Source organism: Pinus tabuliformis, chromosome 1_1 (assembly GCF_031772625.1).
Source record: "Pinus tabuliformis cultivar Carrire ecotype Pingquan chromosome 1_1, CPIR1, whole genome shotgun sequence".
NCBI lineage: Eukaryota > Viridiplantae > Streptophyta > Pinopsida > Pinales > Pinaceae > Pinus > Pinus tabuliformis.
The window spans coordinates 540536018-540555009 of record NC_142297.1 but is presented as its reverse complement, the minus strand read 5'-3'; the positions used below and the strand labels follow the sequence as shown (position 1 = coordinate 540555009).

The 18992-nt window shown below is 33.2% G+C and overlaps 1 protein-coding gene across 1 annotated transcript; it reads right to left on the bottom strand.

Annotated features, from left to right (window-relative positions):
- Nucleotides 1-17310: 17310 nt before the first annotated feature.
- LOC149214214 (phospholipase A1-Igamma1, chloroplastic-like) lies at nucleotides 17311-18534 on the bottom strand. The gene has a single exon (XM_089389327.1). The coding sequence runs from the start codon at nucleotides 18532-18534 to the stop codon at nucleotides 17311-17313; it is 1224 nt and encodes a 407-aa protein (XP_089245453.1).
- Nucleotides 18535-18992: the final 458 nt, after the last annotated feature.

The window sequence follows — 18992 nt, the reverse complement described above, 5'->3', positions numbered from 1 at the left end:
CCATTTCTTGAAAGTATCAAATACATTAGATTTATTCCTAACACAATAAATCCAAGTTTTTCTAGTTGCATCATCAATAAAAGTAACATAATAACGAGAGCCACCGAGAGATGATACCTAAGCAGGTCCCCATACATCTGTATGCACAAGCTCTAATTTTTTGGTTTTCTTTTCTTTCCCAACTCTGAGAAATCTGACTCTCTTCTGTTTTCCATAAATGCAATTCTCACAAAAGTCCAAATCAACATTCTTCAAACCCGGCAACAAATTCCTTGAGTGAAGAATCTTCATCCCATTTTCACTCATGTGTCCGAGCCTATGATGCCATAATGCTGCATCTTCTCCTTTGGAAGTTAAAGCATTAACATAGTTAGAAATACCATTGAATGAATACAATGCACCAACCTTTTCACCTTTTGCTATTACCAGGGCTCCTTTGGTGACCTTCCAAGCTTTATCTATGAAAGTTGTCACACAACCTTCACGGCCTAACTGCCCTATTGAAATCAAATTTTTCTTCAAATATGGAACATGCCTTACCTCCTCTAGTAGCCATTGGTTTCCATTCTGCTGTCTTACAAGAAACTTACCCATTCCAACAATTTTACAAGGTTTATCATCACCCAAACGGACTTGTCCAAAATCTCCTTGAACATTGTCATGAAAATATTTCTTATCATGTGTGGCATGGAATGAGGCCCCTGAATCTATCATCCAGGAACCAATAATATTTTTGAAAGAAAGAATCAAAGCATCTTGTAACAACTCACCTGTCACATTCACTTCATGATTGTTTTCTTGTTGTGCATCTCCTTCTTTTCCCTTCCGAGATCTACAATCTTTCTTTAGGTGTCCTTTCTTTCCGCATTTCTAGCACACTATCCCCGATCTGGACTTGGATCTGCCTTTCCTTGATTTACTGCGATATCCTGAGCTCTTTCCTCTTTCCATTTTTCTTCCCCTAGACTCTGTACTCAAAGCATTACCCGATGTCTCATCGGAGCTTTTCTGTCACATTTCCTCGCTAAGAATAGCACTGACAACATCATCAAACTTTAAAGTACTAGATCCAGAAACAGAGTTACTAATGGCCATTACTAAACCATTCCAACTTTCTGGTAATGAGCATAAGAATAACAGATCTCTAACTTCATCATCAAAGTTTACCCCTACAGAACTTAACTGACTTGTAACAGTATTAAAATCATTTAAATGGTCTGCAATAGATCCACCTTCTGACATCTTCATATTAAATAACAGTTTCATAAGAAACACCTTGTTTGAGGCCGAGGGTTTTTCATATAGTTTCGCCAATGCCTTAATCAAACCCTCTGTCATTGTTTCCTTCCAAATATTGAAGGCAACTGACACTGCGAGGCACAACCGTACTATTCTGAGTGCCTTTCTATTGAGAAGGTTCCATTCTTCATCTGTCATACCCGTCGGCATCTTTGTTTTTCCGCCCAGTGGTAGGTACAAATCTTTCTGATACAGATAATCTTCCATCTGCATCTTCCACAGCGAGAAGTTTTAGCCGTTAAATTTCTTGACCCTTAACTTACCATCTTCCACCATTGCTCCCACTTGAACAAGGAACCCTTCTTTCTTGCAAGTTTATCAGCCAAATAGACCTTTGGCTCTGATACCAGTTGTTAGAAAATTATATATTACAGAGAAATGGAACACATAGAATATTGCATAAATAAAAACACAGAAAACGCATAAAACCAGAGAGACATAGATATACGTGGTTCACCTAGTTTGGGCTACGTCCACCCCGAACAGCCAGTCCTTCCTTTCTATTATCCAGCAAAATGAAGAGACACAACCTATAGCAGATCCGCTGTAATATCCTCTGTTTTCTCTCACAGTCTCACCTCTATGTTTCTCGCTCAGAGAATACACATCTATCTACACAGCCTCAATACAATGCCCTCATACAAAGAGAGGGGTTGTCTTCTAGGGCAAAAAACCCTAAACTAAACATAAGTTCTACCGTCAGATCATCAACCTAATGAACGGCCCAGATTGACTAGAAATTACTATACTTTTACAAGGCAATTTTACATCTGTTTTTAGCTTTGGAGGCATTGCCCTTGACACCCCCACCGGGGGACTCCTGGCCCTCGGATCCCCCAGTTGGGATGGATTAGCCCCCCGGACCCCCGCGGGGGGGACAAGTCCCCCCGCGTGGAGGGGTGTACAAACTTCCCGTGGTATACATCCGGCTGAAACAAAGACCTCTAAATAATCATGCTCCACACCCAACAAATAAGTTATATACTTTGAACTCAGAATAATACCCTACAAATACGTATTTTATGGCCTTAGCATATGATTTCTTCGTATCCTCCTTAGGAATATGTGCAAAAGCTTTCGAACCAAATACTTTTAAATGATTAACTGCATGCTTAAAACAATATAAAACATCAAATGGAGTCTTGAAATCAAGACTCTTAGTTGGACTCCTATTCTTTAAATAGACTGCATTATTAATAGTTTCTTCCCAAAAACCATTAGATAGGTTCTTAACTTTCAACATGTTGCGTGCACACTCCACTAGAGCTTTGTTCTTTCTCTTTACAACCTCGTTCTATTGTAGAGTGTGTGGTACTGTAAACTGTTGAATTATTTCATGATCCTTGCAATATTTGATGAAGTTTCCAAGCTTGTATTCTCCCCCTTGATTTGAGCACAGAGTTTTGATGACCTTCCATGTCTACTTTTTAATCATACTTCTAAATTATTTAAAATATTCAAGAGTATGAATTTTCTTTTTGAGAAAATATACCGAGGTATATATTGTACAATCATCAACAAATAACAAAAAATAGTAAGCTCCTCCTAAGGACCTTGTCTACATCTGTCCACATATATCAGTGTGCACAAGTTCAAGTATATCTCTCTTTCTTCTATTTACATTTGAGGGAAATTCATCCCTGTGCATTTTTCCAAGTGCACATCCTTCACAATCAACATGTGCATTTTTTAAAATAGGAAGTCCATTAACTATACCTTGTTTTTGTAGTAGCAATAAGTCATGAATTTTGATGTGCCTGAATCTTTGATGGAAAATATACTCTGTTGTCATCGTTGTTGAAGTTAAATCTTGATGTCGCACACTTGTAACATTCAACTTATATGAGCCTTCAACTCGTATTCTAGATGCCACCGACTTTTCATGATCCTGCAAATCCTTTATGACACAATAGGTTTTGAAATTTTCTACCTTCAAGTTCTCATATGCAATCATGGAGACAAATATCGAATTATTTTTAATTTCCTGTACATACATGACATTCTAGATGCACTTGATATTACCATCAGGCAATATCCCATGAACATATCCCTACCCATTAATCTCGTATGCTCTGTCATCACCTAGGTAGATGTTAGCACCACTGCTTTTCTCTTTAAAACTTTCAAACAAGTGCTTATTACTTGTCATGTGGATGCTCCATAATCCACAAAACAAGTTTCAACCTCATTAGTCTCAGTGGAGAGAGAAGAATTAGACAAATAATTTGAGGTCATGATTCTGATTTTCGTCAGATTAGTGCCCTACATGCTTCTTATGTCTATGTCCACCTTCATAACTCTTCTTTCTATAACAATTTCTATAAATGTGACCAGTTTTACGACAGTAAAAACACTTTATTCCTAAATCATTTCTAGCTGATGACATACCTTGGAATGACTTTTTTTGGGTTTTACCACCGCTTTTATGTCCTGCTCCTGGTTTGCCTATGAAAGTATTTTTCTTCACTATCAATGCAAGATCTGCATTTTGAGGCTTCAGATTCATCCGCCTCTCTTCTTATTGCATCAATATCCCTGTCATCTCTTGAAAGGTGGGAGATTTCTCCCTCATTGTTAGCCCTGTAATAAAAATATGAGAATCATCAGTCATACCATTTAACGTAATCGAGACGAGATCAGTGTTGGACACTTTCTCTCCTATGTTGCCCAACTTGACTCTCAACACTTTCATCTAAGAGATGAATGCAACAACAGATTGATTCTCCTCCATTGTACTGGAGAGAATCTTACTCTTCAGAAACAAAAGGTGATTTGTATTCTTTATCTCATTCAGATCCTTCATAGTCACCCAAATATCATTGGCATTTTTGCACTCTTTGACGTGATGGATGATGTTTTCTTTCATTGACATCTTCAAGAACACTTAAACTTTGTTTTTCCTCTTCTCCCAATATTGAATTGCTATAGTTGTTCCACCTTCAGCTGTAGTCATCTTAACTTCGTCCCCATTTGCAATTTCCCACCTACTTGAACCCTTTAGCAGTGTCTGCAATTTGAACTTCCAATTGTTGTAATTCGACCCATTGAGCTTATTGCTCTCATTCAAATACACTTTTGCCATGTGATTTTTCATTGTGATATGAGCGATATATGGATTTACTCAAAGATCTTCAATCTCCAACAATTGATCTGGTCACCATCAAAACTACACAAACACTGACGATCTCAATCTTAAGAAAAAACAAAAAAAAATGTACCAAAGGAGCAATCTGAGGAATGATGTTCTCAGCCTCAACACATCAAAGCACCACCAAAAGAAAGTGCACCCAAAAAAAACTACATCAAACGAGCATTGGATCGATCTTGACCTCTAATGCATCGAAGTCAACTTCATCAAAAAGAAAACACCAAAACCGAAGTAGGGTACCATCCAAAACCGGAGCAGACCAACAACACCAAAATACACAAATAATGAAATCTCAAGGAAGGTGTGAATAGCAGTAGTGAGAAAAACATTCAAAATGCTGAAGGAGAAACAATTGGAAGGGCAAGCTTCTGATATGCCTCACAGAAATTAGAATTTGACATCAACACAACACCACAAGCATGTGATCCCAATTGTCAGCGTAGAGGATTGATCAAGGTCTTTTCAGAACTTGCACTCTTTGCTCTGTGTGGAGGCAACACAAAGGACGTGCCAGAAAACAAAGGATCTCACAAAATCCTCTCTGCAGTCTCCAACGATTTTTTATAGTCAAAATCCACCAATCGATCTCGAGCTTCAAAGATTTTGATCTACCAACTCACCACGAATCACCACGCTTTCCGATCTGTAGAAGCATGAATAGGCACCAACTAGGCACCATTGTCACCCTAACGTAGATCCACATCACACTATTGTTTCAGCGATGACATGTTTCAACACTCTCCACGAATGGCGAGGGCACGAGGGTAGGTGACTGTTACAGCCAAAGCGATCACCACGATCTACACAAACCCTAATATAAGCTAAAGATCCAACATCCAGCTCACCACTACACCAGTATGCCAATGATCCACCATGATCTTCCAACTCACCACGACCAGCGCGAGATTAGGGTATCGTGTCCGCGCTTTTGAACCGCGATGGACGTGATTCATGTAAGGAAACCCTGATAAGCATGGGATTAAGGGGAAAATGTTGCACTATTACCTTTGTTTACCAGTACATAAATGTTGGAAGAAAAGTGCGCTGAGATGGATCTACAAAGGAAAACAATAATGAATTTTGCAACAGTTCCTTCACCACTGAGGCTCTCTTGAGAGTGCCTCTCTCCTGCCACTAAGGATCTTAGTTATTTAGCCACCAAGACTCTTAACTCCACTCTCAATTCAGCCAAAAAGGCTCCACACTCCCACTAAGGCTCTCCAGCCACCAAGGCTCTCAACTCTCCACAAAAGCACTCAATTCAGCCACCTTGGCTCACTAGCTCTGATACCATATTAAAAATCGAAGATGAAACTTATATACTGAAACTAGCAACTCACAAGTGAGCAAGCTGCACTTGGAGACTACCCAAGTAGAACCTCTATATTCAATTAATCATAAAATCACAAATATATAAGTTTACATAATTTTAGGGAGATTAGAACTGTCTCCTATAAAATAGGAACTAATCCTAATCTAGGACACACACACAACTGTGAAACAATCTCTCTCCAATAATACATATTCTCCATTATTTTCCACTTCCTCTAAGGCGATGGATCATTTCAAAAAACAATGTGGCTCGATGTACAGTCATTCAATTCAATGTATGGTCTTCATGAGGAGCAAAGTCTTCATCTTCAACATCTTTTAGCGCTAAAGCTGACAACTCTTAAAATATCTCGTTGGTGCCGATCCTTTTTGATGAAGAACTGGAGGTGCTACAAGCCATGCACTAGCTATTAGAGGAGATTGGCCACTGATTTTAAAAGGATTTTAACCCATTATAGGCCATATTTCAAATGCTATGAGGATGTAAGCTACTTGGTTCCTTCAAGGATATAAAATGAACATATCTCTCTTCACTAATCTCTACAATTTATAATTAGACTAATTAGACTAGAGAAATCTCCCATTTGCTGGCTATTGTAGTTTATAAAACTAACATTGCTAGGTTGATGATATAACTCACAAAGTTAAGAGAATTAGGTATTGTATTGTGAATTCAAGGTAAAAGGAAAGAACTATTTGAAATATCCTACTAATTATGTGATGTTGCCTCAATAAACATATATATCATTAAACTACCAGTCATATCTTTATCCTTCTTAATTATTATATTTTCATATGTTCTTTCCATGGTTGATGTGTTTTATACAAGCTAAGCCGGTGAGCTTTGTTATGCAGATTAAATTTTTTCTACATTCGTTTGATTATGGGGAAAATGAGATTCGTCTTTCCAATCTATATTTAGGCACAATCCTATGAATTCAAGTAGCCATAAGAATGATGTCACTTTCGGTGGCGCTTATGAGTATTAGCACCAGGTTGTGGATAGAACTACAATTACTAATGGTTCTATACTATTTACTAGTTGAAAGGACGCTTAACCTATTAGTTTTTTGGTTAGAAATGTTTTCAATTTTTTTTCCCTGATATAAAATTTCTTAGTGTTTTTCTGTGCTAACAGCTAATACATCTACTAGGTTCATTTTTTTGTTTAAAATTTTTTTGTATATAGCAATTTACTTTTGGGTTTTCCTTGTGTTTATAATTACTGGGATTTTCATGATTGTAATTACAGTAAAGCTATTCAATGTTATATTATATTTCATAGATGAAAGAAATAGAACAAGCTAAGAACTTAGTAAATCACGGCTACAACTGTTGAAATACACAAACAAGCAATAAAGCCGAGAGTGGATCATGTTTCCCTCTCGCTGATCCTTCTATTTATAGAAAAAATTAAGTCGGTTACTTCATTTAAACAAATAATTTTCTAGGCAATGCTTCCCCTTCGCATTTGAATCGTTGTTGCACTTTCAAATCCGACGAGCTGAGGTGGTGTGAATAGGTGACAATGATTTTTTGGAGTTTGAAGCATCATGGCGATGTTCAGTGAAGGAGGAAGATAGTGTGAAATAATTATTCTTACATTCTCCCCCTTAACTATTTCACAAAAAAATAAAAGAACAAAACTTTTCTATTACATCAAAATGTTGTTACGTCATACATACCCCTATGTTTTCCTTGTGAGTTTCAAACAATTCTTTTCCCAAGGGTTTCATAAATATGTCTGCAAACTGGTCTTCTTATATGCAAAACTCCATATATATTTCATTATTTCTTACTAATTCTCGAATGAAATGATACTTCGTATCAGTATGTTTACTCTTCTTATGGAAAACATGATTTATTGATAATGCAATAGCAGATTTTTTGTCATAGAAAATCTGAGTCGTTCTTTCTATTCATGCCACAACTATTTCAAAATTCTTCTCATCCACACAATTTTACATGTTGTTGTTGTGGCTGCAACATACTATGCTTCAGCTAATGATAGAGTCACAATGGATTGCTTCACTTAGGCCCATGAAATTGCACCTGAACCAAAACTGAATACATACCCAAATGTGCTCTTTCTCTCATCAATATTTCCTACAAAATCATTACCTGTATATCGAGTCAGTTTAAAATCTAAATAATATGTATACAAGATACCATAATTTCTTGTTCTAGCAACATATCTTAAAATATTTTTTATAACTAGCTAATGGGTACTCTTAGGAGACTCCATGAATCTGCAAATTAAACTTACAACAAACATTATATCGGGCCTTGTTGCAGACAAATAGATAAGACTTCCAACCAATTATTTAAAAAGGTTTGGATAAATATTTGAACCTTGATCATCCTTACTGATTTTTGTACCAATTTCAATTGGGGTTACAATTGGTTGACATTTTTCCATCGTAAACCTTTTCAATATATCGTTTGCATACATGGATTAACAAATGAAAATACCATCTTCAGATTGATTTACTTCAAGACCAAGAAAATATTTCATTAGGCCTAAATCAGTCATATCAAATTATGTTTTCATGCTTGTCTTAAAATCATCTATTGAGAGATCTCTAGTGAAAACAAAATCATCAACATACAGGCACACAATCAAAATTTTACCTTCCTCATTTACTTTTGAATACAAAGATGGCTCACTTGGACTCTTGATATTCATCAATTCTACTATACCATACTCGCGGTTCTTGTTTCAATCCATATAATGATTTATTTAATTTGTAAACTTTATCTTCTTGATAATGAATTTCATATCCATGAGCTTGTTTCACATAAACCTCTTCTTCCAAAAAACCATTTAAAAATGCATACTTAACATCCATCTAATATATTTTCCATTTATTTTGTGCAACAATAGCTAATACCATTCTTATTTTGTCAAGTCTAACTACAAGTGCAAAAGTTTCATTATAACCAATACCAAGTTGTTGACTGAACTGCCAAGCTACATGTATTGCTATATGTTTTTCAATTTCACCTTTAGCATTCAATTTAGTTTTATAAATCGATTTAAAACCTATAATATTTTTACCTTTAGGAAAATCAAGAAGTTCCAAAATATTATTCCTTTTTATAGCATCAAGTTATTCAGCCATGGATTTTATCCAAACTTTTTCTTTCACAACTTCATTAAAATTTACTGTACCATATCTAAGTAATGCAAAATTTGAAACTTGATCTATTTCATCATTTTGCTCATACAATTCCTTTAGACTTCTAGTATTATGACCTTGGATTCTATTCTTTAATGTAGCTATTGTAGGATTAGATTCATTACTCACCTAAGATGTTGTTGTTTGTTGTCTACCATAAACTCATGGTTCGCCACGTTCTTGATTTCTCGATGTTCTGAGTTCTAATCGACTAACTCTTTGTGATTGACTTGTTGAAGTTCTTGCAATAGGTGTATATTGAATCGATTGTCCACCTTGTACTTCTGTCTCATATTCATTATCATCTCCATGAGATAATATGACTCCCTCTGCAACATATTTATCTGTGCTTCCATCCGAAGCTTCTTCTACCTTGAATTCAACATCTCTATTGATAATATATTTCTTGGTGATGGGATTATAGAGTCTATATTATTTAGAATCCTTACTGTATCCAAAAAAGATACATTTTTCATTTCTATCATATAAATTCTTTCTCAATTCTTTAGGAACATATGCATAAGCAACGCATCCAAAAATTCTTAAATGAGATATATGACAACTCTTACCATTTGTGGCTTCTTTGGGAACTCGGTCCTTTACACTCTTAGTCGGACTTCTGTTAAGAATATAAACAACACAAGCTACTGCTTCTCCCCAACATTCATTCGGTAGAGGGTTTTCCTTCAACATACCTCGAGCCATATTCATAATAGTTCGACTTTTCCTTTCAACTATTCCATTTTGCTATGGAGTATAACATGCAATAAACTGCCTCTTGATTCCATGCAATTGACAAAACTCAATGAAATATGTTAACATATATTCACCGCCTCTATCTGATCTCAAAATTTTATTATGATTTCCAGTTTCCTTTTTAACCATAGCTTCAAATCTTTTAAATACATAAAATTCTTTAGATTTATGTTTCAGAAGATAAAGCCATGTTTTTTTATTGTAGTCTTCAATAAAAGTTAAAAATTAAACATTGCCAGCCAAATAAGGTGTTTGAATTGTCCACATAAATATGTGTGAACAATCTCCAATGGAGATTTCACCCTATACGAAACTCCAGATACAAGTTTCTGTCTATAATTCTTTGCAAGTATACAACTTTCACAGGAGCTCATTGGTTATTGAATATTGGGTAACCCTTTCACCATTTTTTTGTTCTGCAACAAATCTAGACCACCAAAATATAAATGACCATATCTTAAATTTCATAACAATGATTCATCAAAATTATTAGTTTTATAAGCATTCAAGGAGGGAGACAATTCATTTCTCATTATAAGAAGAAACATCCTATTCTTTGTCATTTCTACTCTTTCTATCAGCGACTTGATTGGATACTTGTCAATGATAGTACAAACATTATTCTTGAATAACACTCTATAACTTTTCTCTATGAGTTGTCCAATGCTCAACAAATTGGATTTTAAGATAGGTATGTAATACACATCATCAATTTTTCTTCTATAACCATCCTTAATATAAACAACAATCACTCCTTTACCTTTAATGCATACCTTAATATCGTTACCCAACATGACTTCAAACTGAATACTGGTGTCTATATTGGAAAACAAATATTTGTTTCTAGTCATGTGATTGTTGCAGCCGCTATCTAAAAACCAAATATCATTCGAACATTCTGGAGTCACGTTACAAGTCATAAACACTTGCTTCTGATTATCGTCAAATTCTTCTGAGATGTGTGCAGATTTCTTACCAACATCTATCTGCCTCTTCAATAAGTTAGTAGAAAAATGGGCATATCTTTTGCAATAATAACATTGAACTTAAGACATATCATACCCTTGATTTCCTTGATGCCAAGTTATATTATTACTCCCCCTTAAATTAGAAGGACATTGATGAGATTTCTCTTCATGATCATAATTATCTCGCGGATGCCTTTGATCAGCTAGTCTGCCTCCTCTTCCTCTATTACTCAATCTTCCTCTCCATCTTCCTCTATTAAATTGTAGTTTAATTTTCAAGGCATTCTCTAACGTGCTATCATCATATCTTGACATCCTCGATTCATGTGAAATCAACGAACCAGTCAACTCTTCAATATGCATTTGACTTGTGTCCTTGAACTCTTTTATGAATACGACAACCACGTCAAATTTATTTGGAAAACTTCGAAGGTCTTTCTTGATCACTCTCTTGTTTAAGAGGTGTTCTCCATATTGTCTTAATTGATTAACAACACTCATGAATTGAGTCATAAAAGCATCCACAGTTTCATTGTCTTTCATTTTCAGATTCTCGAAATATCTTCTCAAATTCTACAACTTGACATTCTTTACTATTTCTACACCCTCATAACATGTTTCAAGAGTGTCTCATGCCTTCTTCGAAGAATCTGCATTTGAGACTTTTGAAAGTAACACATCATCTAAGCCTTGTTGAATAAGGCCAAGAGGTGTATTGTCCTTCTTTCTGTTCTCTCTCAACGACATTCACTCAATATTTGTAAGAACCATCCCAGCTACCTCATTGACAGACTTTGGATACCCATGAGTAACAAATCCGCAAAGATCATGATAATCCAACAACGTTCTCATTCAAATAAACTAGGAATCATAACTTTTCATAGTTAAAATAGGAATTGACTAATTAGTATAAATATGTCACAAATAATTGAAATCTTGATATAAAATTTAAAAGAACTTATTGACAGACTTTGGATACCCATGAGTAACAAATCCGCAAAAAAACATGATAACGCAACAAGGTTCTCATTCAAATAAACCAAGAATCATAACTTTTCATAGTTAAAATAGGAATTGACTAATTAGTATAAATATGTCACAAATAATTGAAATCTTGAAATAAAATTTAAAAGGACTTTTACACTATATTACTTTCAATTACTTTTAAAATTACATTTCTTTCTTGAAGTTAGAATAAATTTAGTTAGTATAAATATGAAATTTTTATAACTGCACTTTTATAATATATATATATATATATATATATATTTATTATGAATTTTTATTATTATGTAATTAGATGTTATAAATTTGTATTAATAATTTTTTTTAATTTTAAATTAAATTGAAATTTGTTGAATAGATAATTCTAAAATGTTTCTGTAATTGCAAATAATTATAAAATTTAAAAGGACTTTTACACTATATTGCTTTCAATTACTTTTAAAATTACTTTCAGTTACTTTTAAAAATGATGGAGATGACTTCCAAATTGTTTAAAACACCCTCTTCTGTCTTTAAAACATTTATACTCCCTTAATAAACCTTTTATTTACACAACATATGAATCATTTAAAAAAAACAAACTTCATAAGGATAAAGCATGTTTTCAATATGACTTGAAACAATACTCCCTCTCAAACTTACAAAGGGATTTGAGAAAAAAATTACCCACGTCACCTTTGCATGTTTGACCTTCAACGAATTGCTCTGGTCCCTTTTCAAATGAGACTTGTCATAGCCACATATTGATTCCTTCTGATCTAATGGATCAAAAAGGTGTCTGGCGAATCTCTTAATGTGACCGAACGCTCACCTGAACTCTTCCACGGAACTGCTCTGTCTTCCAAGTAGATGTTTAGTGAAGGTGAGAAAACAGATAAAAGGAAACTATAAGAGAATGTGAATCTCCAAGTAAAATAATACAACTACAGCTGCTGAATTACACAAACAAGCAGGAAATCCGAGAGTGGATGATGCATGCCTCTCGATGATCCTTCTATTTATAGCATAAATTAAGTCGGTTACATCAATTAAACAAATAATTTTCTAGGGAGTGCTGCCTCTTCACATTCTAATCAGTTTTTTCCTTTCAAATCTGACGAGATGGGGCGATGTGATCAGGCAACGGTGACTGTTTGGAATTCGGTGTGCGGCGACACTGTAAAACGACGTGAAATAATTATTCTTACAATCGTTTGGATAGCTACTTAATCATCTATTTTTATACATGTCTTTAACATTTCATACTGCTTTAGATTATTAATAAGACTAACCAACTAGATAACCTACATATAAATTAAAATAACACTTTACATAAACAATAATATCTATAATACGAATTTCTTAAAACCCATAATTAATTCTATTATTCAAAATATATTTTTTCATCTCATTAAAAACAAACACATATATTCACACAATAAAATATGCAATGTTAGAGTCCTGCTTCTAATCAATTATTAGTATTAATATTAAATATAATCACTTTTATATAACAGCCCAACTTAAAGAAAGTAAGAGTGGTATTACAAGTAAAGAAGGATGACAAACAAATTTCTCCAATACTATTAAGATACCAACAGCCTCAAGAAAGTAAGAGTGGTATTACAGGTAAAGAATGATGGCACGCAGATTTCTCCAATACTATTAAGATACCAACAGCCTCTATCTATAGTTCTTCGGAATATTATATTAAATATAATAACTTTTATATAACAGCCCAACCTAAAGAAAGTAAGAGTGGTATTACAAGTAAAGAAGGATGACACACAAATTTCTCCAATACTATTAAGATACCAACAGCCTCAAGAAAGTAAGAGTGGTATTACAAGTAAAGAATGATGGCACACAGATTTCTCCAATACTATTAAGATACCAACAGCCTCTATCTATAGTTCTTGGGAATATTAACTCTTTGTTGTACTATTAAGATACTAACATCCTCTTCTTATAGTTTCCTTGTTTGGTGTGTATATTGATCTATTGAAAGATAACTTACCATATTATTTTCAAGTAGGAAGACTCCTATAATCCTTACAATTTAGGGAATTCAGTAATGATTTCTGACCAACTTTCACATTTCAATATTAGGTTTTAATATTAGATTTTAGGTTATATTAATATTATGTTTAGGTTTCTTAATATTAGATTTAATATTTTTTTAATATTAAATTTAATAATATTGATTTTAAGTTTATATTTAATAGTATAATGCTCTGGTTTAATTTTAATATTAAAATCAAAATTAATATTAATAAATTTGAACTTAATATTAATACATCTAATAATTTAATGTTAATATTAAAGTTTAATCATTTTATTAACAATATTAAGAATAGTATTTAAATAATTTATTAAGTAACAAAAAAAAATTATGGTTATAATTTTAATTGAAATTTATTCATTTTCTTGAATCTTTAATTTATGCTTACTTACCATGAAACCTTAATATTAAAACCCAATACTAAATCCCTAATATTAATACTTAATATTAAAATCTTATATTTTAAACTTAATATTATAAAACCTAATTATTATAATTATATAATAATTAAAATTAAATTTCTCTTAGACGTCTAATAACTCTTAGACATCTAATAATTACTACTATGCTTGTTAGTAATGCGATTGTGTTGGTTTTATTACTAATGATGTTTGTTTAACTAGTTTGGTGAACAATTTGTCTTGCTAATTGTGTGGGTTCAAGTATCTTAAAGCATGCTATATTTGTCCAGCTAGTGGTATCTATGAACTGTTGTATCTTGTGTAGTAGTGGAGACCAGAAGAGCTAAAAGACGTGCAAATAAATTAATCCACTAATCATCTTTTCATATAATTTAAATTAACTCAACCATATAAATAAATAATTGTGTCTATATACATTAAGCACTTATAATACATCTGACATTTTTAAGGTTAAAAAAATTCATAAAAAATAATTAAATTATAACTTTAATTTAAAATTATTATTATTAATAATTTATATATATATATATATATAATGATGTAAATTCACCATTATATTATTATGGAGATTTTTAACTTGTAAATAGGCTTTGTTAGAATACTATAGTTTATTATTACATTTTTTTTAAATAACCAATTTAATTAAAAAGACAAAAATATCATAATTATAATGGTTAACAACTACCAAAAATATTTAAAAATATTGTATAGAGATTAAATCCTACCATTTATTTAACAATTATGGATAATTACACTAAAATTCTAAAAACCTTCAAAATAAACATATAAATATATATAATAAATAATAACAATTTTTTTTTTCTAAATATAATATCAATAAAAATTAATAAATAATTTATATACAACTAATCAAGAACCATGATTTCAAGCCGTATTCATAAACAATAAAAGAAACAAGGGGGTCGTTTTTTTTGTTTAAAGGCCCCTTTTAAACTTTGGCTGTTATCTTGGAGGTCCTATTACTATAGCACTTGCTCAATTCACTTAATGGTTTAGATGGAAGATCTAGGCTATGTGAGCTTCACGTTGAAATCTCATTTGGTATTTTAACAAGTATGGGATAGCGGGTTTCCCACATCTCACCAATTTTAGTGAATTCAGGAAAGAATAGAGATCACTTAGAAGCCAGAATGGAGATTCTATGCTCAGGACAACTTCTACCTGCTTTCATCTAAGTCGTGGAATTGTTGGCATGTGGAGAGGACACACCATTTTTTTTTTTTTAATCTATTAAGGAATTTTGTTACAATGAACTAGAGCGACAAGTATGAAGGGAGCTGTTCATGATGCAATACTAAAAACAAAACAAAAGGAGGGCTCCGTAGATTTTGAGTTCGGATGGTCATTTATAGCACACCAACAAAAATACCAACCTGGGATGATGACTTGAGGTTCAGCGAAACCACTTTGATTATAAATGCTAGGGTTGAGGAAGAAATGCATACAGCTAAAGAATATGGTTGGTGAGCCTTTTATGAATTTGAATATGGTTTAAGAAGTGGTATTATCGGTTGGTTTAACAATTGATAAGTATGGAGAAATGGAGTAACAACGTCATTTCCTTGTTATAGATGTATACAATGTTAGTGAAAATTTAAGGAATAGTGATTTCTCATTTTTTTTAGTTTATTTACTTTCATAATATTGTATGTATTTTAAATTCTAGTTATTAATAGGATTTATCTATATAAAGGGTATGAATAAGTTAGTTAATTAGTATGATGGTTATTTTTTAAAGTATAATTGTTGATAATGGAAAGTCCATGGGGTTTTGGATAGACAATGATTGTGTCATGAGTTAAGACACTTCTTGATGTGGAGTCACCAGTTCAATTCCCCCAGATCCGGGTGATATATTGGACATGTTGAAGATGTAGTCCTGCGAAGCTTATAAAAAAAAGTATAATTGTTGATGGTAATGATAATAATGATGATGGTTAATATTCTTTCAGTTTAAATTTAATTTAGAGGATTATTTAGATGATCACCATAGTTTTAATGGATTAGAAGGTTATGAAGGTTGATATTATGACAAATATTTTAAAATTGAGGTCTAATATGGATTTTGGAAGAAATTTAAAGAAAAATTTAGTTTTCATCTTCATCCTTCTTAGTGCTAGAAAGATATGGATTTTTCCAATCTATGGTGCTTTGGAAATTGTATAATGCCTACTTTGATTATGAAGCTTTTGAGAATCAATTGTTATTTTAATAATGTCGATAGTCTTGTTTATGCTAGTCAAAATAAATAGATATTTTTGGTTTTATAAATCAAGGTTAATCGCTTTTTAATAGTATTTTAATTATCTTTCATCCTTTAATTTTTTATCAGAATTTCTTCTTAAATTTTGATGTTATAATATTTCTAATATTTTCATTAATTTGTAAATTTTGCTTTATTCCTAATTATTTAATTCAGATTTAATAATTAAATATCATCCTTTTAATTGTAATAGATTTTTTCATTTTAATGAAAAATGATTTTGGTTAAAATTTAAATATTTTTCTATTAAATTAAATTAATGTCTTTTATTTATTAATAAATATTTTTTCCACTTTGGTTAAAATTTAGATAATGTTTTATTAAATGAGATTTACATCCTTTATTTATTAACACATATTTAAATACCGAACACACAATATTCATAGTTTTAAATTATAATTGTCGCTACATAATGTAAGACCTAACAATGAATCAATATAATTATATAGTCTAAATACTTCCTAGAGTATATCCCAAACTTATATAACATGTACTACACTACGTTAAAATACATATTGTTTACGGTGCAGCCTTACGTTTATCATATAACAAGCATTGATTACTCTGTTCGTGAGTGCATATTGTTCGCCCCACAGCCTTAGCATCCATAAAGCCGTTTCAATTGACGATGATAAAATAATAGATACTATTATGGTCATCCAACATATTCCTGTGCCCTAATAACAATGGAATGCTTTTGATTTGCATTATTTATTTTATGATCACATATGATTGGAATGCATTGGATTGCATGATCAACAAACCACTTTTTCGCTAACAGATCACTGATTGGTTGACAACCTCATTCTATGATTTTTGATTTTTTACAGCTAACAGAGGCCATATACATCTTGGAAACAGCCCGATACAATTTCTTCATGGGGTTTCCGGAATACTAGAGTAGCCATATTCAGCGTTGCAAATTCCATCTTCCTGTTGCTGCTGGAACCAATGAGGACGAATGCCAAGGTTTTCGATCAGTAAGTCGCAGCTCTTATTGACAAGAGCAGGGTCTCTTCCAGAAGATATGAAAGGTTTACCCTCTCCCACATAACCGTCGATCAGGTGAAGATTCACCTCTAAATTGTGCGCGTTAACAAAATTGCAGGTATGTTTCAGAAAAGGGAAAATATTGTTGTCCAAAATAACTTCGACCCCCACATGAAAATATGTCCAGGGAAGCCAATTCAACAATTTTCTAAACCATCCCCATGAACTCTCATTCACAACAAGTCCAGGAAATTTGGGAACAATATCGTTCTTATTCACCAAACGAAGCACCTTAACGCCAAGTTCTTCCATTCTTTGGGCGAAGACTCTATTCCCTACGCGTGGAGAGGCGAATGCAAACACAGTAACAGGTATAGGGCGTGCTGGTGAATGTAAGTTCAGAATTTGTTTAACATCATATGAGCATAAGGTTGCGAGAGCAGCTCCTAAACTGTGCCCAGTTAAAGTAACACTCAAGGCCTCGTTCTTGTATTTATCTAAGAGTCTTATAACTTCTGAACGAGCAGTTTCTCCTGTAGAATTATAACAATTTAGAAATCCCTTCTCTACTCGGACGCCCTTCTCGTTGAGACCATCAGTAGTTGATAATCGAGCAGGAACTAAAAAATCTATCAGATCTTGTATCCATTCTCGAGATGTTGAGCACCTGTGCAGAAAGCCAATCCAAATAGATTGCTCTGTCTGCCTCCTCAATATAATATCAGTCTCAGTATACAAATACTTGGTGACTCGATACCCGTAGTAAGCTTGCCAATTACCAGCCACGTTATAATTACTATAAAGTATTTCATCAGGGCTGTATTTACACCCACCATAATAACTCATGCAAACCTTAGTATCGAATGCATCATAGCATAACTGTGCGAAATCACCATATCTAAGTATCTCCGCTTTCAAAAGTGGATTGATTGGATTTAATAACCCATTCCACCAGTTTGCTCCTTGGATATCTTGCCACATATAGGCAAGTAGTCCGGTTTGATGAATCCCACTCGAGTTGATTTTGATTGGTTTTGGTGCCCGGAATTCTTGATGCAGAAGAGTACCATCGAAGCTTGAAGTTGTAAAACATGAAGGAATTACCCTCATCCTATACGGGTGCATCATCTGATATAGCATTGTAACAATTTCTGAATTTCAACCACAGTTCTAAGATTTCTGAATTGCAATGTCGTGATCAAGTGAAGACCAGGGGGGCTAACGAGGGCTTAGCTTCAGCAGTTTTACGTCCTGCAAGTAGGTATGTATAGACAGATCACGTGGCTTTATATAACATAGATTAGAGCGTGGTGCTGTGTGGATATGATAATTTGCAGAAACACGCACGTTTGATTTTGAATTTGCAAAATTTGACATGGTCGCATAAGCATAAGAATTCTCTGTGATTTTCCGATCCTAAATTGACTGCAAATATTAGTTCCCAAATATTATTCCTTTTTATAGCATCAATTTATTCAGCCATGGCTTTTATCCAAACATTTTCTTTCGCAAATTCATTAAAATTTATTGTATCATATCTAAGTAATGCAAAATTTGAAACTTGACCT

Excerpts from the sequence above, each read along its gene's own strand:
- LOC149214214 (XM_089389327.1), bottom strand. The coding sequence starts at position 18,534 with ATGAGGGTAATTCCTTCATGTTTTACAACTTCAAGCTTCGATGGTACT.